Genomic DNA, 23192 nt, shown 5'->3' on the forward strand with positions numbered 1-23192 from the left:
TTGGGATATGCTTTGTTCTAAACATGGAGAAGCTCTGTGAGAGTTCTTCCACCCTGTGGAAAAGCGGGCTTACATAGGCCCAGAAGAACCAATTGGGAGCATTTCTTCACAACTCTGTGTTCAGTGACCTCACACTGAAATGGGCTGTGGCAGAGGTATTCAGGCTTCCACAAATGCTACCGAGCGGTCTTCCTCCCACCCACCGAGCCCCAGTTGTGAAACATTTCCCAACTTCCACCTTGCCACCACTCCTTCTACCTGATAATCTAATCAAGGAGGAAGCTGACATCCCAGCGCTCATGAAAGTTTAACGCTGTGATCTTTGCAAATCAGAAAGTGATCAAGCTTGGGGAATTTTATTTTTGTCTGCCCTTAACCATCTGGAGGAAGAATAGCAGAAGTTCAAACCCACAGGCTTTGAGGACAGCCAGACCAAGGTCCAAATTCCAGGCCTGTCACTAATTAGCTGTGTGACCTTGGGTAAGCAATGGAACCTCCCAGAGTTTCATCTGTTCAAAGGGATACTAACACCCACCTCATGGGGTTGTTGTGAGGATCAAATACTATAATAAACTGTAGCACCTGCTGTGTAACAAGGATTCAAATAAATATTAATGCTATCGAATGCTGTTTTTTTTTTTTTAAGATTTTATTTATTTATTTGACAGAGAGACACAGCAAGAGAGGGAACACAAGCAGGGGCAGAGGGAGAGGGAGAAGCAGGCTTCCCGCCGAGCAGGGAGCCCAACACGGGGCTCGACCCCAGGACCCTGGGATCATGACCTGAGCCGAAGGCAGACGCTTAACGACTGAGCCAGCCAGGGGCCCCTACTGTGTAGCTTCTTGATGAAATCTTGATTTCCTGCAAAACAATTAAATTAACTTTTGGTTATCATGGCATCAGGCAAGAATATTATCTTTTTTTTTTTTTTTTAAAGATTTGTTTGACAGAGAGAGACAGAGCGAGGGAGGGAACACAAGCAGGGAGAGAGGGAGAAGCAGGCTTCCCGCTGAGCAGGGAGCCTGATGCGGGGCTCGATCCCAGGACCCTGGGATCATGACCTGAGCCAAAGGCAGATGCTTAACGACTGAGCCACCCAGGCACCCCTCGAATGCTGTTTTTGATAAAGAGATCTCAATAGAAATATGCTCATTTTATTCCAGAATGGCCTCATTTTCAGTATTTGAGAGAGTGGAAAGAAACTGAAGCAGCACTTTGAGGACCTGTGTAAAGGTTAGGTTGTGGTCACTGGCTGAGATTTTCTGGCCCACAACCAAGATGACTTCGTTGAAGGTTTTGAGAGATGCAACTAGCCTGACCTTTCTGGTCTCAAAATGTCCTTTCATGTTGATAGAGCAAGGCAACCAGACCCACGATTTCCTAACCTGAGATTGGGGTGGGGGGTGTTACGGAACCTGGACTGGCTCCCCCGACGGAAGAACCAAGGGGCACTAGGAGATCTTGGAGGACAGGAGGTTTATTTAACTCTGCTGGGCTCAGAGGAAAGTGGTCTCCAAAGATCTGAGCACTGAGCACAAACAAAGGGGGCAATTTATACACTTCTCCTTCCACGTACTTGGCACTTTTGGCGCGTGCACGAAGCGGGGCAGGGAGAAGAACCCGGATTGGTGCGCGCGGGAAGCAGAGCAGGGAGAAGAACCTGGAAGAGCCCCGGGGCAAGGACTGGGACTCTCCCACTGGCTTGGTCGGCCATCTTAGGACACAGATTGTCCTTATCAGAGGGAACAGCAGAGAACAAGCATGTGGCAGATTTTGTCAAAAAGAACAGGTGCCAGATTCAGACAAGCCAAGTGGGGGGAACAGGTGGCAGATGAAGACATTTCCCCACCGCCCTGTCCCCACTGCCAAGCTGCTCCCACTTCAGTGGGATTCTGGGCCTGAAAGAGCTGCAGTTGGTTGGATGAAGACACAATCTCTGACTCAAAAGGAAATTCAAAGATAGGGATCCTTTCATCTTCCTTGCCTTTGAGGTCCAAATATGGTCCCTGTGAGACCCTGTTATAAGACGTGCCGATTGAGCTGAAGTCATGAGGCAAATCTCAGAACCATCCAGGAACTTCTGAATGTTTTCACCCAGGACCAAACTCAAGGCAACTTTTAGATCTACCAAGTTCTGTGAAAACGCATTCTCTCAACCAAGAACTGCTGGGCTACAAGTTGAGAGCCAGCATCTGCCACAGAGATGAGCCTGGGATTCTCTCTGCTCTGGGTCTACTCCTAGTTCACGGGCGTGGTCACAGCTGACCAATGGTCACCCCATCTGTCACTGATACCCAGAGAGTGGACAAAGCAGTTACCCAGAGTTGCTGTGGTCGTGGAGTCCGGCCTGGGTCTGAACCCAGAATCCAGCACCTGCATCAGCTTTCTGGGCCTCAGAATGGCAGTATCCTCATCTGTAAAGAGGAGGCCATACCTCCTTGGAGAGTGGTGGAAAGAGAAAAAATAACATTTAATAAAGGAGAGCGATGATTGCTTTTAGAATCTTGTTGGAAAAGCAATACGTATAAATTATTGAAAAACTTAGAAACCAAACATGAGCAGAAAGAAGAAATTTAAATATATATATATCTCATATATATGATATATATCTCCTCACCACCCAGAAATTAACAACCACAAACATATTGGTATAGATCCTCGATCTGTTACCCATACCTATGGACATACAGATTTTTTTTTTAATGGGGCCATATTTTGCTACTTGCTTTTCTGCTACTGAGTATGTTGCAAACATACCCGAGTCATTACATATCCGTGGGCAACATCCTTTTTAATGACAGTAGACTATTCTGCAGTGTGGCTGTTTCCATTGCTTGGAAGTGATTACTCTTCAGGTGCCTGGTAATGCACCAAGGCTTTGGTGTCGGAGGCACCAACTTTCCCCAGAACGAGTCCGTTAGCTCTGGAGGCTGCCACTCCCCCGGTGAAGAATGTGCAGAATAACAGGACCGAGGCACCAGATTTTCAGAGAGATTAAAGTAGATAACGTGTGGGAAGTGCTTGGCTTAGTATCTGGTACATAGACCACGCTCAGACACCGCCGATGGTGTCCGAGGCTGTGTTGTTAAACTGGCTCTGAACACTTCCCTTAGTCCTGTTTGAAAGTCCCATATTGGAATTCCTAACTGCGGTTATTGGTAATAAGCAGTTTCCCTTCCCTCCCCTCCCCCCATATACGGATTTACTGATTCCCGGCTCCACCCCCCCCATCCCCACCCCGCCCAGCGCCCGGGGTCGGGCTGAACAAAGCGCAGTGCAGGCCCTGGGGAGCCACCATTGGTCTCGGAGCGGGGGTGGCGCGGGGACCCGGCGGCCAGGTCGCTCGCAGCGGCCGGACTGCCCTAGGGAAAGCTCCCGCCGGGCCCCGCCCCGGGCCCGCGGCTCGGCCTCCCATTGGCTGCCGGCCGCCGCAACCTGCGGGCCGCTGAGCCGGGAGGCTCGGGGAGGTGGGACCTGGCGGCGCCCGGCTGGCGGCGCTGGAGCCGGCCTGGCGGGGGTCGGGCGGTGGGTCCCCCTGCTGCTGTGCCTGCTGCAGTCCACTCGAGGTAAGCGCGGGGCTCGCGGGGCGGGCGGGGGCCGCGGGGCGCCTACCCCGGGTGGCGGAGCTCCTGGAAGGAGGGACGTGGCCGCAGCCTGCCCGCAGCCAGCCGAGCAGGTGCGATCGTACCCGCCCAGCCACCATCCGTTGTCTTCTAAACTGGGACTTGGGACGAAACAGACCAGAGTCTTTGAAATTCCTTTCCCGGACGAAACTGATCCAGTTTCCCAAGGCCAATGCAACTCCCGGTGAACAGGGAAAGACAGTGGCAGTTTAAAAAGCATCTGCGCTGGTTTATAAAGTCCTGCTTAAGGTTTCCTAAAGGCACTGTCCCCTGCATTAATATGACACTGGATCCTCGCTGTTAGGGGAAGTCCTGCCCTCCGGCGCGGCCCCCATCCCTTCCTCGGGCAGAAGGTTTCAGAAGCGCCACACCCAGACTGAGGGGACGGAGCTCTGGCTTAGTCTGTGCGCTCCTTTTGCTCTTAACAAGCCACCTTTTGTTTCTGGGCTCCCACTGGTAAGTAAGGTGGTACAAAATACCCCAGGCTAGGACCCAACCACCAAACCCCAACCAGTCAGGAGAAGGTCCCAATATTGCCCCCAATCTTAGACTTCCTAGTCTTGGGCTAACAATTTAAGAGCAAGAAGGGCCCTTGGTCGTAATCTAATACTAATATTAAAAGCCAACGTTTCTTGACAACTTCTTTGCACTGGACACCACATTCCCCTGCTTAAGTGGTACAACCCAACCATCCTATGAGGTAGGGACTGTCTTCTCTCTTTTCGGTTGGGGAAATTGAGGCTCAGAGCAATCAGGGGAATTGCCCAAGAAGGAAAGCGCAGGTGGAACACCTGGAAGAGAAGACTGAGGCTGAAGCAAGCGTGGCCAGCTTTGGCTGCCGGGCAGGCAGCTGGAGCAAGACCGTCCATCCACCTGGGTTGGCTCAGGGATGCCCCAGCCCCTGGCACCTCCACAGCAGGGACTGATAATGCAGCTGGTCAAGGACAGTGCACCTGTGTGTATGTGTGGGTGGAGAGGGGATCCTCTGTCCCCCTGTTTCACTGTCAACCTCAATAGTTCTCCTGTCTGGACCCAGCTACACTTTTACCCGAGGAATATTTAATGTACCCGACACAAACCGCAGCGTGTGATGGTTTAGGGTGAAGCGCAGCCAGATCCAGGTTCAAATCTTGGCTCCCCCACAAACTGGCTGCGTGGCCTCAGGCAAATTATTTACCATCTGTCTCTGAGTCTGGTGCCCCTGAATGGAAGTGGAATGACACCTACCCCATAGGGTGGTTTGTCCTGAGGATTGAATGAGGTTTTGTGCATAACGTGACAAACCACTGCCTCCCACCCTTTGAAGGCTCAGTAGATGATAACCACTCTAGCTGCTATTTCTGTCGTGGGCGTGTCCTGCCCACAACATACCTTATAATCTGCTTGCAGACAGACTTTGGCCTCTGCAGCTCACCTGCTAGAAAGCTGGGAACAGTGACAGCATCTACACCCCCAGTGATCCGGTTCCAAGTGGGGATCACAGGATGAGGTGGAAGCAGGCACCCATATTTGGGTTAAAAGGCCAGGGGTGGGGAGCTGTGCCGAGAACCATCAGTAGAACTGCTCCCCCCACCCTTCCCCCACGCCATTCTGTCACCGGTGTGGATTTATGTCACGCCCTGTGTGACACTTCAGGGAGCTGAATTCTCACAGGACCATGAGCTCCTAAAGGGCAGGAATGGAGTTATATTCCTCTTTGAAACTTCTGGCACGCAGTGGTCCACAGATGTCATTAGCCAATAGTGGTTCATAGATGTTGGAAGAATAAAGCTGAATGGGCCCCATGAGAAGCTCAAGGAGGAAATGTGGTCAAGAGCTCAGAATTTGGAGTTGGCTACTTGCCCTGGATTTGAATTCTGATTCTACAACTTATTACCTGACAAGTCCTCTGTTTCCCTCATCTCTAATGTGATGATCACACTTAGTATCTACCTCCTAGGGGTGTGGGGAGGATTGAAAGAAAATGGGACAAAGTACTTAGCATGGCTCCTGGCACATAGTTAGGACACAATACCTGTTAGCTGCTATCATCATCACCATCATCCCCATCACCCTCACTACCACTACTTAGAGATGTCAGGGAATTGACATTTGAATCAAGTCTTTAAAAAATTAGATGGTAAAAAAAAATTTTTTTTAATGGTGAACAATAGACAGTCAAAGACTCCTGGGTTCAAAGTCACCCAAGAGATGTAGTAGTTTGAGAAGGACAGGAAGCAAGATTGGCTGCAGCCTCATGAGCCTGCTGGGGAGCTGTAAGGGAGAGGTCGACAAGATGGCCTGTCATGTACCTCAATAAGGAGCGTGGACTTTATTCTAAGGGCCAGGGAAGGGCATGGAACTGGGGAGGGGTGTAATCAGTGTATATTTCGGAAGATGAGGGTTAGCAGTGAGGAGGAGGTGTCAGGGAGGGGATGTGGGGGCCAGTTAAGGGTAGTCAGGGAAAGTGTCACTGAGACAGTGACATCTGAGCAGAGATGTGAAGGAAGCAAAGGCGTGAGTCTGATAGAGATCCAGAGAGGGGGACCAGTCTAGGCAGAGGGAATAGCTCCTGGAAAGGCGTGGAGGTGGAGCGTGCCTGGCATGCTCTAGAAACAGCAGAAAGACCAATGCAGCTGGCGAGCAGGGAGCACGGGGAGAGCAGTGAGTGGGATTAGGTAGGTCTTGGGGGGGGGGCAGATTATAAAGACTTTGGATTTAACCTTGAATGAAGTGAAAGCCATTAGAGGGTTTAAAGCAGAAGAGCGACTTGATCTGACTTTCATTTCAGCCCTTGTTGCTATGTGGAGAATGGACTGAAAGGACAAGGTTAGAAGCAGGGAGACCAGTTGGAAGGCCTTTGGAATAATCCAAATTATCACAATATTCATTCATTCAACAAATATTTATTGTGCATCTACTCTGTGCCAGGGACCATGGCAGGCAAGCTCTGGGGACATGGCTAAGAAAAGAACTGAGCACCTGCTCCTGAGACCCTCAGGGCTGTTCCCTCCTGGAGTCCAGCAAATCCAGTAGATGTTAGATGGTTCCTGTTCGGAGGTGTTCCACTGAAACCTTCAGGTGCCAGATGGACCACAGAGGCCTAGGGAGGGGAAGGGGCTGCGGTACAGGCAATCAGTGGCCCAGCTGTGATTAGAGTCCTGACCCTGGGTGCCCAGCCTACATCATGTCGCCTATGCTTTAGCTACCCCAGATGACTCCTGGTTCTCAAACTCACCGAGCACCTGACTGCCCACCACACCTCTCTTCAGCTCCAAATGGCCCATGTCAAGACCAGCCAGGAGCTCCAGGCTTTATGACCTCTTTCTCTCCCACAGGGAAGCCCCATCTGGCCCCTCCCCAGAACGTGACGCTGCTCTCCCGGGACTTCAGCGTGTACCTGACATGGCTCCCGGGGCCTGGCTACTCCCAGAATGTGACCTATTTTGTGGCCTATCAAAGGTAGAGGGGAGCCTCCGGTCTGGTGTTTGGGGAGCCTGAGGAGGAAGGCAGAGGCTGGAGGGGCTTGTCTGGGAATGTGTGTGGTCAGCTTCCTGGTTCTCTGTGTCCCATGGGAGACAGCATGTGGCAGGTGTTTGGAGAGAGCGTTGATAAAGGTCTGGAGGTGGGAATGGTGTTGATTAGGAGACAGTGCACAGGTGTTGGGTCTGCTGGGGCTCGGGAGGATCTTTGAGAAGAGTCAAACAGGGCTCAATTAGAGCTACAAGGGCCCAAGGGTGGAATTCTCCAGGGCCTGGATGAGGTGCTTGGAGTTGTTCCAGCTGACAAGGGAGGGCAGACGTATCTCCTGCAGGGCCCATGGTAGGCATTGCTAGAGGATCACCCTTTTCCCTAGGGAGCCTTGAGATCCTTCTCAACCCCGGGCAGCCATGACTAATCCAGAGAAATCTGAAGGTGGAAGCAGATTTGCTGATTTGCACATAAATAGGAATCACTTGAGGTTCTTTAGCAGGAGAGTAAGATGATGAAAGCAGATAGTCATCTAGGATGGGTGAGGAGGAGGAAGCAGGAAGGGGAGGTAAGTGCCGAGTACGCAGGACCCACCTGTTCCAGGCTGAGTGCTGACGTCTTGCATGAACGTTTCACTTCTTCCTCCCTGTATACCCAGGCTGGCACTGCACTTCCCCATTTATTTATTTTTTAAATTTTATTTATTTATTTGAGGGAGAGAGGGTGTGAGTAGGGGGAGGAGCAGAGGGAGCATGGAGCCCGACACGGGACTCAACCCCACGACCCTGAGATCAGGACCTGAACCGAAATCAAGAGTCAGACCCTTAATCGACTGAGCCCTGCACTTCCCCCATTTTAGAGACAAGGAACCTGAGCTCAGAGAGGTGCTATGATGTGCCCGAGGAAACCAGGGATGGAGCCAGAAGAAAAACCCCAGTCTGTCTGACCCCGAAGCTTATGTGCTTCCTGTTCTTTCATGGTCCCTCCTTCTGTAACATCCAGATGTGAGTGAGGGGGGCCTACCTTGGAAAAGGGCAGATTGCCAGTGAGCTTTCAAAAGAAAGAACTGCACAGAAATGTATCAGGAGGCAGGAAACACCTAACATGTACTGTGTGCTTTGCTGTGTGTCAGGCACTGTGTCCACGCATTAACCGTCCTTATTCTCACACGGCCCCGGGAGGAGGGGTGCGGCACCTGCCCCCTGCAGGGCAGAAGATGGAGGCACCCAGAGTATATTTTGCTCAAAGTCACACAGCTGAGAATAGTGGGGCCGGGATAGATTGATTAGAGTTGAAAGTCCATCCTCCAGACCTTTATGATATCGTCCTTCTCTTTTATACTTTTTCAATACCTGTGAGGATTCTAAAATGATGATATTCTAATTGTATTATTTTTCTCACTTATTAGGTGGAATTATTTTACAAAGAGATGCTTCCTCTCTTGTCGTATTTGATATTCAGTGTACTATTCGGATAGGCAAGACAGGACAAATGCTTGATTTTTTTGTGCAGGTTTTCAAGATCATGAATTTTTGTGCAAGTTTTCAAGATCATCTCCCAAAGGCAATTGATTTGTTTTATTATCCTTATGAACTCAAGTACTTAAACATATTTGATGGTTTCAATCCATTGCAACTTGTCTACTCATTAAAGCTTGAATTGTCCCATCTTTGGCCAGCGAAAATCCTTTCAAGTTAGCTCCTGAGTCCTTTTAATTTGATGCTAGTAGTTTTAATTATTTTACTGCTGTTATACCAAGATGTTTCAGGCTCATTTGTATAATTCCTGACCTAAAACCTGAATCAGCCATTTCTCCATTTAGTAGAAAATGGCTTTAAAGAACACAATGTGTGCGCTAGCTGTGCTGATCACTACTTAGCTATTGCTTTGATCTTTTCAGTAAACAGGGTGAGATAGGTAGGTAGGTAGATAGGTAGGTAGGTAGGTAGGTAGATAGGTAGAAAGATAATTCTAATCCCACCTCTGTTCCTGGCGTCTACTGAGATGGCTAATTAAGTCCATGAGTCCCATCCGTGATCTCCTTATGAAATGATTTCCCAACCACACCCTGACCCTTGGTGTTCCTTCTAGAACTTACTTTCTCCTTTTTTTGCCATATGCATAGGCTGAGAATTTTCCAGTTCTGGTTCCTTTTTGCCTAACAGTGCTTTCTACGTGCCTCTCTCCTCTCTCCTTTTACCGTAAGCAGTAAGGAGAAACCAGGTCACATCTTCAACATTTTGCCTAGACATCTCCTTAGCTACATATCCAAGTTCATCACTTTTAACTATTTCCCACAAAACACCAAAACACAATTCAGCCAAGTTCTTTGCCACTTTGTAACAAGGATCACCTTTCCCCCAGTTTCCGGTAAGACATTCTTCCTTTGCATCCAAGCTCTTCCCAGAACCACCTTTGACTCCATATTCCTATCAACAGTCTCTTCAGGGCACTCTGGGTATTTCTAGCATGCACCCAAAAAGTCTTCCCGCCTCTAGCCATTCCCCAGTTGCAAAGCCACTTCCACATTTTTAGCTATTTCTTACATTAGCACCCCATTTATGGTACCAAAATCTGTCTTAATCAGCCAGGGCCACCATGACAAAATACTGTAGCCTGGGGGCCTTAAACAACAGACATGTACTTCTCACACTTTCAGAGGCTGGAAGTCCAAGATCAAGGCATCAGCAGGTTTGCTTTCTCCTGAGGCCTCTCTCCTTGGCTTGCAGATGGTCACCTTCTCTCTCTGTCCTCACATGGCCTTTTCTCTGTGTGAGAGCATGCCTGGTATCCCTTTCTCTTTCTTAAAGAATGTAAGTCCTATTGGTTTAGGGCCCCACTCTTATGACCACATTTAATCCTCATTACCTCTTGAGAGGCCCTATCTCCAAGGACCTATACAGTCATATGGGGGATTAGGGCCTCAGCATATGATTTGGGGGGGAATAAAATTTAGTCCATAATACCTAATAAACTGGATTTCATCACATTTAAAACTTTTACTCTTAAAAAAAAAAAAAAGCCTGAAGAAAATGAAAAAGCCAGCTACCGAGAAAAAAAATTCACAATATATACACTAGAAAAGGACTAGTATCCAAAATAGATAAAGAACTCCTGCATCTTAATAAGAAAACAGATCACCTGAAAAGACTTAAATAGTCACTTCACAAAGGAAGATATTTGAATAGCCAAAAAGCACATAAAAAGATGTTCAATAGCTTTAGTCATCAGGGAAATGCAAATCAAAGCTACAGTGAAACACTACCACACACCAACTGGAATGGTTAAAATTAAAGGGCCTGACAGTACTAAGTGTTGTCAAACATGTGGAGTAACTAGAACTCTGTGCATTGTTGGTGGGAATGTACGGTCACTTTGGAAATCAGTTTCTTGTCAAGTTTCACCTTCAGTTACCAAATCTCCCAGATTCTACTCCTAACGCTTTTTAAGAGAAATGAAAACAAATGTCCATACAAAGACTTGTACATGAACATTCATACCAGTTTAATTCATAATAGCCCTGATATGGACTGAAACATACACTGGCATATTCATATGCTGAAACCCTAACCGTCCCCCACCCCACAACAAGAGTGTATTTGGAGATGGGGCCTTTCACGAGGTAATTAAGATTAAATACGGTCATAAGGGTGGGGCCCTAAACCAGTAGGACTATGTGCTAGTATTTTTGTTAATATTTTGTTGATGGTTCATGTTTGGCTCAACGAGTTCATTCTATTTATGTTCATTAGACCAACTTTGATAATTATGTTTTTCTTTTTTGTGTGTTTTATATACTTGCTGATTATTTTTCTTTGTTCAATCATTAATTACTAAGTGAGGTGTATTAAAAATTTCTCATGATTGTGGATTTTCTGTTTCTTCCTATAGTTTTGTCTATTTTTGCTGTATAGAGTGTCTAGCTATTTAGCAGGCACATATAAGGGAGAATTTTTATATCTTCCTGATAAATGGAATAATTTCTCATTATGTAGTGATTCTTCTCATCTTTAGTATTTCTTTGGACTTTGAAGTCTATATTTTGTCTCATACTGATATAACTACAACAGGGGTTTTTTTTTTATTGTTAATGTTAACATACTATAGCTCTACCAAAAAACAAAACAGAGGAGTTCTTTCCAAAAATCTGTTCTCTTTGCCTACGCCCATCTCAGCCTCCTCCATTCACGTATCGCTTGGTCCCCAAACCCAGGAGTAACCGTGGCTTTTCCTCTCCTCATGTTCCACATCCAATCCATGAGCGGGTCCTATCTGCTTTTACCTCCAAAATATATCCCCAGTCCAGCCGCTTCTCGTCATCCTCACCTCTGTTTTCCCTTAGACCACTACTGCAGCCTCCCAGCTGGTTTATCTGAATGACCTTTTATTTTTTTCTTAAGATTTATTTATTTATTTGAAAGAGAGAGAGAGAACACATGCGCTCAGTGGGGGAGGGGCAGAGGGGGAGGGAGAGGAAGAGAAGCTCAGGCAGACTCCCCACTAAGCACAGAGCCCAACATGGGGCTTGATCTCACGACCCTGAGATTGTGACCTGAGCCAAAACCAAGAGCCGGATGCTCAACCAACTGAGCTACCCAGGCACCCTGAGAGTGATCTTTTAAAAACAGAAATTAGGTCACCTCAGTCCGCCTATTTGGAACCTTCCAGGGGCTTCCTAGCACACTTGGAATAAAATCCAAGCTCCTTACCGGGATGCGGAGGCCCCACCTACTGTGTGCCCACCCACTCCTCTGCCCACCTCTCCAGACTGTCCACACCTCTCCCTCCCTTGTCCACTAGTCTGCCGCCAGGCTGGCCACCTGGCTCTCTTCTGGACAGGTCAAGCTCCTTCCCACTGCAGGCTTCTGCTTTTGCCATCCTTCTCCCAGGCCTACACCTGGCTCCCTTGCCATCGAGGCCTCAATACTACCTTCCTGGCCTTTCCTGAGCCACCTTTGGCAAGCAGTCCTCCCCCACTCCCCATTACCGCTGCCCTTACCCGGTCCCGGGTTTACCTCGTTGATGGGATGATTGGCTTTCTCCCCCTCCCACCAGAACGTAAGTACCCGAGGGCAGGACCCAAGGGCAGGACCAACCCGAGGGCGTTGCCAGTTCCCCAGGGATACTGCCCAGCGTGCAAGTCCCTTCTTTGGACCCCGGTGTTGTCCGAAGGTTGGCATCACAGACCTGCGTGTCCCCTCTGACAGCCACACAGCATCCAGCACGATGCCCGGCACGCAGCAGGGGGCCTGAAAGGCCTGAATGAAGAACGTGGGAACTGGTTGCTAGCACTCGCAATAGCAGCCACTACGTGGCCCTGGGGAGGCCGGAGGATGACGGGGGTGACCTCCTGAGGCCCCAGAGCTGGCGAAGGACAGAGCCAAGGTCCCACCACCTGCTTCTCTCCAGAGTCTGAGCTCCTAACTAGACTCTCCAGAGTCTGAGCTCCGGTAGGACAGACAGATGGGTGGACATTCGGGCAGATGGAGGGACAAGGGAGCACGTGTCTGCTAAGCAACCTTGCCCCAGAGGCAGAGTCCACAGCCCAGGCTCCCCTGTCTCCTCCCTCAGCGCTGCGACCCCCAGACGGTGGCGAAAAGTGAAGCAGTGTGCAGGAACCAAAGAGCTGGCATGTTCTTTGATGTGCCTGGAGAAACAAGACCTGTACAACAAGTTCAAGGGGCGCGTATGGGCGGTTTCTCCCAGTGCCAGGTCCCCCTCGGTGGAGTCCAAGTACCTGGATTACCTTTTTGAAGGTAAGTCTGTGGCTAAGGGACCTGGTGGGAGACTCCCTGTCCAGGAACTTGGCTAAGTGGCCCTGCTGTCCCGGCCACCGTCTCCCACCTCCCCAAAGCGGAGGACAGCCGCATGTAGCCTGGCTTCGTGGCAGGGGGTTAGGGGACTTCTGCCGGTACCAGCAATTCCGTTTCACTCCTCCTAGTGATCTTCTTTATCTTCTAGCGAACACAACCTTAGTCGTGAACTACACAAGGCATTTTATATACTTACTCCTATTTTTATGTTCAAATTCTCTTTAAGAAACAATTTTGGGGGGCGCCTGGGTGGCTCAGTCAGTTAAGCGTTAGGCTCGGGTCATGATCTCAGGGTCCTGGGATCACGCCCCAAGTCAGGCTCCCTGCTCAGTGGGGAGTCTCCTTCTCCCTCTCCCTCTGCCCCTTGTCACCTCCCCCCACTTGTGCTCTCTCTCAAATACATAAATAAAATCTTTAAAAAAAAAAGAAAGAATTTTTTTAAATTCCAGTTTCAAAAGTAACTTCTGTACACTGTAGAAACTGGGGCAGGGGAGAGAAGGAGAGAAAAATAGAGAGGAAAGCATCCGCCATGTGTCCCACATTCAGAAATCACCAGTGTTAACACTGAGCCAGGAGAGCACCCTTCTTTTCCCAGTATATTTTATTTCTAATCCTAATGACAAACCTGTGGGGTTCATTTTCATTAACCCATTTTTAAAAAAATAAAGTAGGATTCACAAAAGTTAAGGAACTTGCCAGGATACACAGCTAATAAGGGGTGGAGATGGAAGGAGAATCTGGATCTTTCTAATCTTGGTCATGGTACTAGACCAGACCAAGAGTGAGGTGGGGTGGTAAGAAGGAGAAGATAAATACTCCAACAATAGCCTCACGGAGCTGAGATCTGTAACTTGCTACCCAGTCTTCTCAAAATATGTGAGAGCAGAATAAGGCTTGGAGAGAGAGGTGGAAGGGCTTGAATGAAATTGTCCAGGGGGGATAGTAGAAAGGAAGAAGAGCTGACCTGGGTAGGAGAAGCTGGCTGGGTGGATAAGAAAGGGAGAAAGATGTATGGGTAAGAAGAAAGGCAGCATGGAGGGGGTGCAGGAGGTTACGGTGGAGGAGGGAAAGGAAGAAGGCTATGTGGAAAGACACATGTGTTGATGGGAAGATGGAGGACAGGAAGCAAAGGCAGATGGATGGATCCATGGGTAGATAGAAGGCTGGGAAGAGGGAAGAGATGGAAGGACAGGAGGAAAGGGGAGGCAAAAGAGGAAGGAAGGGAGGAAGAGAGGACAAGAAGATATGATGTATGGAACGTAAAGAAGAATGGATGGGTGAGGAGGAAGGAGAGTAGGGAAGTAGGGGCTTGGCTAGCCTAAAGACAGGAAGACAGTCTAAAGGAACAGGAAGAAAGAAAGGAGTGTTGGTTGGAAAGAAAGGAAGGATGGGCAGGCAGGCAGCCAGGCAGGCAAGCTGGAAGACCGAAGGATGAACCAATAGTTGGAGGGACAGGGGGAAGAGATTAGGATAGAAGGAAAGATGCAGCGAGGAGGTTACTTTGTTATTACTATTAATTTTGTGTTTGCCTCCTCCTCCCTGAAGCTCTCCTCACTCTCCCGCAGCACACCCCAAGCCGGAATGAGCCTTCCTGCCTTTTGCCACCCTCGGCTGGCGCCCTGGTCATTTGCTTTCTTGAGTTTTGGTAGTTTGTGTATTTCATTGCCCCCTGATTTCCTCCAGCTTCTGGAGGTCAAGATCCCCGTTCCCTCCAGCTGCCTGCTCAGGGCTTAATATGTTATCAGTGGCCCCTGGACTCTGACCTGCAGAACTGGGAAATAATGCGTGCGTGTTGTTTTAAGCCACCCTGTTTGTGGTGATGCGTCAGCCGTAGGAAGCTGATACAAGTGGGCAGGATTCTGACAGTGGTACGTGACGGCACCCAGGTGCAAGGGGCAGCAGGAGGAAAGACAGGTGAGCTGTGAGCCTGGCCTGTTCATTTCACCTCTCTAAGCCTCAGTTTGCCCTTCTGGATGATGAGAACAGTGGTATCTGCCTCCCAGGGTCACTGCAGAGCTGAAATAAAATGGCTTTAAGGTTCTTGATGCATAGTAGGTGCTTTACAAACACTGGAGCCACTTTCCCCTTCCAGGAGTGTTCTCTGGGCTGGGGGGTGGTGTGTAGCAGGGGGCAGGGGGATGGAGGCTGACAGGTCCTGTTCTGGTTCTGCCAGTGGAGCCAGCCCCCCCTGTCCTGGAAGTCATTCGGACAGAGGAGATCCTGAGCATTAATGCCACCTACCAGCTGCCTCCCTGCATGCCCCCGTCAGATCTGAAGTATGAGGTGGATTTCTGGAAGGAAGGAATCGGGAACAAGGTAAGAAGCCCCTTTCCTGCCCCCAGGCTGGACCTCCCTCCCCACTGCCCCTCCAAACCCCAGTGCCTCTCACCCTCCCTGCCTACTTTCTGCACACCTCCTCCAGGAAGCCTACCCCACATACCTCTCACTCCTGGCAGTCACCCCCTGACTCTGTATAGTACGACTGGCCTGTGGCCCACGCCTGCCCTTCTCCACCTAAGAAGCCAGTATGGGACGTCCTGCCCCTGCACATTATAGGTGGTAATAGCACACCTGTTTTCTACCCAGTATATATATTTTTAAATTATGAAACCCTTTTGGTCCAATGAAATCTGATTGAAGTATATGATAGGCTGTAGGAGGCCCGCTCGCCAAAGCACTGGATTCATTACCAAAAAAATCAGAAAGCACAGATACATTCCAGGAAGGAAACTAGAAGTACCCAGAGACTACCACAAATATGCAATTTCAGACTTGTTTCTCGTGTATGCACGTGTGTGTTTCTGTACACATTGATTGACGGCCGGGGTTGGCAGACGTTTTCTGGAAAGGGCCAGATAGCAGATATTTTCTTCCTTCGAGGGTCAGGCGGCCTGTCCAGCTAGTGGACTCTGCCTCTAACCCACAGAGCAGCTGCAGACAATGGGGCGATACACGGGCATGGCCGTGTTCCAGGGAATTTTTTTTGCTCTGTGCAAAAAAAAAAGCAGCAGGCCAGATTTGACCCATGGGCTGTAGTTTACTGACCCCTGTTCTTATTCCCTCCTTCTTTCACTGAGCCCACCAACATCCACACTCCTGACCTCCTGCATATGTACTCTGGACCCTAGATCCTCCTCTGACATAGTCCCTGCCTCCCAGAGCATCACAAACATCCTAGACCAGCGCTGTGCCACGCGTGTAATTTTCAACGTTCCTCACTAAACTACGTAAAAGAAACAAGTTCATTTCATTTTAATAATCTATTTTATTTCATCCAATAAAACGTTATCATTTTAACATGTAAATAATATAAAAGTTCCTGGCATGCTTGGCATTCTTTTTTCACGTCGTCCTTGAAAGCCAGTGTGCATTTTATACTCAGAACCCATCTCAGTGTGGACCAGTGGCTGCTGGACTGGGCGGAGCAGCCCTAGAGTTTTCTGGGTCCGTAAGGACTGAATGATGCTCTCTACCCCCAGATACATTGGGAGGCCCTGAGGGCAGGAAGCCTGAGGAATCTGCCCTTCAAAACGGGGACCCGCAGGCCCCTGGGGGGTGCACACGAGGGTGACCCTGAGTGGCAGGGCTGCTCTTGAGTGCACACCATCTCTACTTCAAGACTCAGAGGGGAAGACACCAGATGATGTTGCTCCCCAGTGCTGAAACTGTAAGGCGGGCAAAGAAGACGCGGGGATCACTGGAGTATCCTCCCGGTCCCACCCTGTCCTGTCCCCACAGCGGGTCTGCCCACCCCCCTGCTGTCTCTCCAAACAGACACGATTTCCGGTCACTCCCTGCGGCCAGCCAGTCCACATCCCCCTGCAGCCAGCCACCAGCGGACACCATTGCCTCAGTGCCAGAACCATCTACACCTTTGGTGATCCTAAATACAGCAACTTCTCCAAGCCGACCTGCTTCTTCCTGGAGGCCCCAGGTGAGTGCCAAGTGATACGGAGGTGAGGACTCCCCCCGCCCTCCCCACCGCACATATTATCTCCATCATATGGCAGTTAAGGGCATGAGTCTAGAGATAGACTCCCCTCAATTAAAATCCCAGCTCCACCGCACTCACTGTTGGGTAGCTTACATCACCTCTCTGAATCTTGGTTTCCATAGTCTGTAGGATGGGTTTACTCTTAGGAGGATTACATGGGATGATGCATGTGAAGCCCGCAGCACATATACGGTTATAGGTGGGAGCCATGGTCATTGTTTCTGTTCTTTTTTTTTTTTTAAGATTTATTTATTTATTTGAGAGAGAGCGCGCACACAAGCTGGGGGGGGTGGGAGGGAGGACAGAGGGAGAGAATCTTTTAAGTAGACTCCCAGCTGAGCACAATCCCATGACCCTGAAATGATCATGACCTGAGCCAAAACCAAGAGTCAGAAGCTCAACCAACCGAGCCACCCAGGCACCCCATGTTTCTGTAGTTCTTATTTTTCATTACTTAGGAGCCAGCTGGGCATTCCTGGTGCTGCTACCACTTCTGCTTCCGCTGCTGTTGGTCATTGCCATAGGCTGTGTGATCTGGAAGCGCTTCAGAGAGAACCCCTGGTTTCAGCGGGCAAAGATGCCGTGGGCCCTGGTATGGCAAGTCTGGGTGTATGCAACAGAGGGGGAGGGTTGTTGAAGAATAAGGAAATGGGTCTGGACTTAAAGACATGAGTCAGATAGAGTGTCAAGATAGTCCAGACTGCAAACATCTCCTATCTTCATGTCTAAATTTCCACCATTAGTAATTCATTCCTTTGGCACCAAATTCAAATGGCAAATATACCTGGGAGGGAGAAGTGCTGTAAGTCCCCATAGTGAAATAACTTCATCTCTGCTATGGATTTGTCAGATGCCAAGAGCAGAGCCCCCAGCCTTGGGACTCAGGAGGAGTACCCAGAAAGGGGAGGGGCAGAGGGTGGTGCCAAAAGGGGAAATCTTAGAAGGATCCCAACACTTAGTTCACAGTTTAACCAAGGGTGAGTCTTGCCCAGGCTGACCCCGGAATCTCCTCACTTGTCTGCTGGCTCACTCCCTTAGAAGCTGGGACAGGGGGAGGCCTGGAGAGATCAGATGGGTCCGACTTGTTCGAACGAGGGCCCGGCGAGGGTGGCTAGGCCATAGGTGCGGCTCAGTGGGCCCTCGGGTCAGGATGGCTTTGAGGATGGATTCTGAGTATCTGCCACACAGGAGTGTTTTTAACGTCCCTCGCTCTGGGAGCTGCAGGGAAATCCCAGCTGAACTACAAGCTCTGTGTTAGACATTTCTGTGCTCTGCCGTGCCCCTCCGCCTGCTCTTTACATGGAGAGTCACCACTCAACTTCCAGCAGCCAACACCTGCCGCGGGGTGCGGGGGGGGAGGCTGCCTCTGGCCTCTGGTGTCCACTGCACCCATGCATGTGGCCGGCCGGGGAACTGGCCTCGCTCTCACCCTTGCCACCCCTCACCTGACAGCGCCCTGAGGTGCGTGGGCTGCACTGGCTCCCAGCTGCCCTACGGGTAACTTGCCTGATGACAGCCTCTCTTGGTGGCTCTCCCCAGCCCCACTGAATTTTCCCTTACTGGGGTTACCTGGGATCATGTCCCCCACAGAACTACTTACATTTGACTCCTTGTCTCGGGGTCTGTTGTCAGGGGAACCCATCCTTCAGGAAAGCCTGAATTTTCTGTTCTTTTCTCCCCTTCCCAAATCAGGACTTTTCTGAGTACAGATACTCCATGGCAACCTTTCAGCCCAGTGGCCCCGAGTCCCTGGATACCTTGACCCTCTGTTCCCAAAAGGAACTGACCAGAAGGGTCAGGCCGAGCCCTGGAGTCAGGACCCCAGCCACCGTCCAGGCAAGATCAGAGAAGAACAGTGCTGAGGAGGAGGATGATGAGGAGGACGCAGATGACAATGTCAGCTTGCAGCCCTACCTTGAACCACCCCCCTTCCCAGGGCAGGAGCACCAGATCCCAGGGTGCTCTGAGGCAGGTGGCACCTGGAGTCCTCCCGTCCAGGTCGAAGGCTCCTCTGCTGCGGATGCTTCAGACAGAAGCTGGGCCAGCACGGGGGGCTCCTCCCCCTGGGATGAGCCTGGGTCCTCTTACTATTTGGCCAAGAAGAAGCCAGGCCAAGGGCCAGCTGGGGACGGGTGTCAGGAGCCTCTCCCACTGCCTGAATTCTCCAAGGACTTGAGTTTCCTGGACAATCCCCTGAAAGATGACCTCTCCTCCTGGGCCAGCTGGGGCTCCTCATCACCAGGGCTGAATCTGGTCCCTGGGGAGCCCCCAGTTTCTCTTCACACACTGACCTTTTGCTGGGACAGCAGCCCTGAAGAGGAAGAGGAGGAGGAGGAGGAGGAGGAGGAAGAAAGTGAAGGAGAAGGAGGGGGAGGAGGGAGGGAATCAGAAATTGAGGATGATAGTCCTAGCAATTGGGGGGCTGGGAGCCTACGGAAGACTGAGGTCAGAGGTGGGACACTGGGGCATTACATGGCCAGGTGAGCTGTTCCCCAGCTTCCCTCCAAGTCTGGTGCCACTGAGCTTTCCTAGGACCTGAGATGCCACCGAGACTTGAGAGGCTGGGAGCATCACCACTGAGGCCGTGGAGGGTTCTTGCAGCATTTCGGAAACCCCAGGGTTGGTGTCAATTAGCTTGAGCAGTAAGAAGCCACCCCATCCTTTTTGACTCACCGACTTTGGGCTGAGCTCCAAGAGAGGTGGAGACAAGAATGGGCTGAGGTCAGAGGTTGATTGGGTGTCGCATCACCCCACCGGCTTTGGGGTGACAGGCCAGTTAGAAAAATCATCCCTAAAAAACATGAAACAGGTGAAGTCTGGTCACAGTGGACACCAAGGGCTAACACCACAAGGGGCCATCTGGATCTGGAGGGAGGGAATTTGGAGCACATCTTTATCAGCGTCCTGCCTTTCTCTGGCACCTCCTGAGCACCCCCACCCCCAGGTCTCAGCCTCCTGGTTCATGAGTCCTCTAGGGTGGGCCCCAGTGAAGAAAAATCTAGTAAGCCAGGGATGTTGGAGAGGAAGGGAGAGGGTAGTCATTATTCAAATTCCAGCCTCTGACTCAGGGAATTACGCAGCTTTTATGATCAGACGACCTGGGTTCAAATCCCAGCTCTGCCATTTACCAGTCATGTGACTTTGGGTAAGCCACCTTCCTTCACTGTACCTAGGTTTTCCCACCTGCAGCTGAGAGTCCCAAGAGAGAGACGTGTAGTATGGTGGCCGTCACATCACTGGTACCCTCTGCACGGGGGCTGGTAGGATTCTCCATCCTCCCAGGCTCTGAGAGGACTGCAGGGCGTCTCCCACCTGTGACCCCTCAACTCTGAGCGACTAGCGTTCACCTTTCAGCTGGTCTCCCCTCTCATCTACCTCCTGCCTTCTACCTTCACTTCCTCCCTCCTCCTGGTCAGGAAACTGCACTCTCAGAAAGCGCCAGAGCCCAGCCAAGAGGGACCCTGACCCCTCTCCCCTTTCCCCAAAAAAGAAGGAACCAAATGATCCACCTTCCAGGGGTCTGATTTGTTGGGGTTGGGGTCACAACCCGGCAGAGAACTAGACTCGTGGGCCTGTGATCCCTGTTTTAGACAGCACTTTAGACTCTTTGATTATAAAGAAGTCCCATTTTCCCTTCTAGTTGTGAGAATCCAGCACCTTCTGGCAGCGTTATGTTAAAAGGTATGGGAGAAGCAGTAAAGTGTCCCCCAAACTGAGAGGGCACTTTGAGGCCGGGAAATGAAGCAGGCCGCTGCGTACAGTTTCCACAGAGTTTTATTCAGGGTAACTCACTGACAGGGCGCTTGGGCGGACGGTGTTCCGTGCAGAGACATATTTACTCTCGGGGAAATCCAGGCCTCAGTCCACAGGTGTGATAGAGCCAGGGGATGCTCAGAAGGGCATTGTGGTGAGATCAGAGGGTCTGCACACACCTCAGAGGGCTGGAGTGCACCTCGTTGGCAGCTAACCTTTCATCAGATCCTGTAGTATTACCTGTGCATCAGGAAGGGGAAAGACTATGTTGTCTCTAACGGGTGCATGGGAGGCCAAAACAAGCCTCCCACGCCCATCCCAGCCGTGGTGGGCATTTCTAAGGTATGTATATGAATCTCCAAGGGCCTAGAACACATAGCCTCAAGGGAGGTCATGGAGCGAACATGAGCAAGATGGAGGGCCAAAGATGGAGTCAGTATGGTCAGCGCTCCTACAAGGTGACGATCCTCACCTGGGGGCTGGTGAGGGGTGTTCTCAAACCACTGTCTTATTAACCCATACCCACCAGTGTATGGGTGAGCAGAGCTGAGTTTTTACCCACAGGGACCCAAGGTTTTTGTCATTTTGTGGCTGGGATCTGAACCATCGTGGTTCTGTGACCTGGGCCCTGCCATTTAACTGCCAGGACTTAGATTTCTCCATTTGTGAAGAAAGCATCTTTGTAGCCATTTTACCCACAGAGGGTGTGCTGTTTTAAAGGCAACATGAAGGTTTACCATTAAATGAAAGATCTGGAAAAGGGCATCTGCTCCAGGGGTTCTCAAGCCACATTGAGACTGTTCTCAAACGGTCTTGGGTTTCACGGGAGGAGTCTCAACTGCAGGGGATCCGTGGTCCGTAGGACCCCCCACTTCCACCAGAGCGGCCTCCCTGAGCCCTGGCGCACCCCCATGGCCTTCCATGTGAGGCTGTGCTTAGGGAGCTCCACTACTCAAGAAGTTAACAAACCACTTTTTTTTTTTTAGATTTTATTTATTTATTTGAGAGATTGAGAGAGAGAGAGAGAGAGAGAGAGCACAAGTGAGGTGAGGGGCAGAGGGAGAAGCAGGCTTCCTGCTGAGCAGGGAGCCCGATGTGGGGCTCGATGCCAGGACCCTAAGACCATGACCTGAGCTGAAGGCAGATGCTTAACAACTGAGCCACCCAGGCGCCCAGTGAACCACTTTTTTAATTGAATACCTGTCTTTGTTTCAAACAAAGAAATGTCAACTCACTATATATGTCCCTACAGGTGAGATCTTTGGTCTCTGGCCAGCTGGGCCAACCGCTGTGCCCTTGGCCTTGTCAGCAAAATGCCAGGATCTCAGCAAGTATTTCCAGGAGCACAAACTGGCAAGAGGCCTTCACCACTGCTGGGACTCAAACATCCATGCACACACACACGCACACACACACACACGTGTGCATGTCTGCAGGAGCTGAGGCTTGTCCACATCCCTAAGCACAGAAGAAGAAGAACCTCAGCATGCTGAGGTTCTTTCTGGAACCCAGCTGAGCTGCTTCGTGGAAGTAATTTCGAAAAACTAAAAGCTGTCATCACTGTTGTCTTAGGCCTCTGTAGGAACCACGTTATCTCTTTTCTTAAACCTTGTTATTTAAAAAAAAAAACAGCCTTGTGTTTGTTTTTTTTTTTAAGCAAGCTTTCAAAGTTTCATTTCTGAGAGAGGCTGAGCTTTTTAGTAATTCTCAATGCCAGCTCTTCTATCCTTAAGTCATTAACAAAAAGCCGTGGGAAGCATTGGGAAAGAGCATGATATTCAATATCATAATTTGTCAGGTGTGCTCAGCACTTAACTGTTTACAGAGCCCTCTCCTGCACACAGTGGCCGGCCGGGAGGTGCATAGCCCGAGCTCGGGGGCCACCTGGAAGGATGGGTGGGTGATGCCCTATGCGAAAGCAACATTATGATTCTTTAGCACACTGAGATTATGCATTGTTCTTAGGTATTTGTATTCGTGTCTAATTTTGTTCTATGTTGATAACGTATTTAAATAATTTCCTAATGGTCTTGGGTATTTACCCTAAATTGTTCTAAATAAAAAGCTCTATTTTTAGAGAAAACGGCAGGATTGTATGGAGATGTGTGTGCTCTTATTTCTCAAAAGCTCCTCCCCATTCATCTAGCTCTTAGATCACAAGGGTCTTGGGTTGGGTTCCCAGCAGCAGACCCAGAGACTAGGATTTGGGGGTATAAAGCAGTGCTGTGTTTCCAGAAAGCACCAATAGGGGAGTGGGAAGCCAGGCAGGGAGGGAAGGCAAACTGTCCAGGTACATAAACATATCACTGTTCTGGGCAACTGGGGCTCAGTCCCCCTGGAGGGCTTTGGGGGTTCAGTGTTGGACTCTCCAGATTTGATCAGCCAGGAGCAGGAGCTGGGGAACGTATCCACAAACCCTGTCAGTCCTGTGCAGAGAGCCCCCACTCCCACCCCCCGCGCGAGTCCTCGATCTGTGCTGTTGAAATCCATCAAGCTGAGTGCATGAGAAAGATGAGTGCCTTGGGGGCGGGGGAAGAACACCCAGGTCACCAGCTACA

General features: G+C 50.2%; 1 protein-coding gene across 1 annotated transcript in view; it reads left to right on the plus strand.

The window, feature by feature from the left end:
- Positions 1–22722, plus strand: part of IFNLR1 (interferon lambda receptor 1) — a 28889-nt gene extending 6167 nt beyond the window's left edge. The window contains exons 2-8 of the mRNA XM_078071792.1: positions 3248–3567; positions 6942–7065; positions 12646–12830; positions 15061–15203; positions 16662–16821; positions 17340–17473; positions 18574–22722. Coding sequence (XP_077927918.1) covers positions 3248–3567; positions 6942–7065; positions 12646–12830; positions 15061–15203; positions 16662–16821; positions 17340–17473; positions 18574–19365 — 1858 coding nt within the window. The 3' untranslated portion in view covers positions 19366–22722. The remainder of the gene's footprint in view (positions 1–3247; positions 3568–6941; positions 7066–12645; positions 12831–15060; positions 15204–16661; positions 16822–17339; positions 17474–18573) is intronic.
- The last annotated feature ends 470 nt before the right edge of the window (positions 22723–23192 follow it).

The sequence above is a fragment of the Halichoerus grypus genome, chromosome 5 (assembly GCF_964656455.1).
Source record: "Halichoerus grypus chromosome 5, mHalGry1.hap1.1, whole genome shotgun sequence".
Lineage (NCBI taxonomy): Eukaryota > Metazoa > Chordata > Mammalia > Carnivora > Phocidae > Halichoerus > Halichoerus grypus.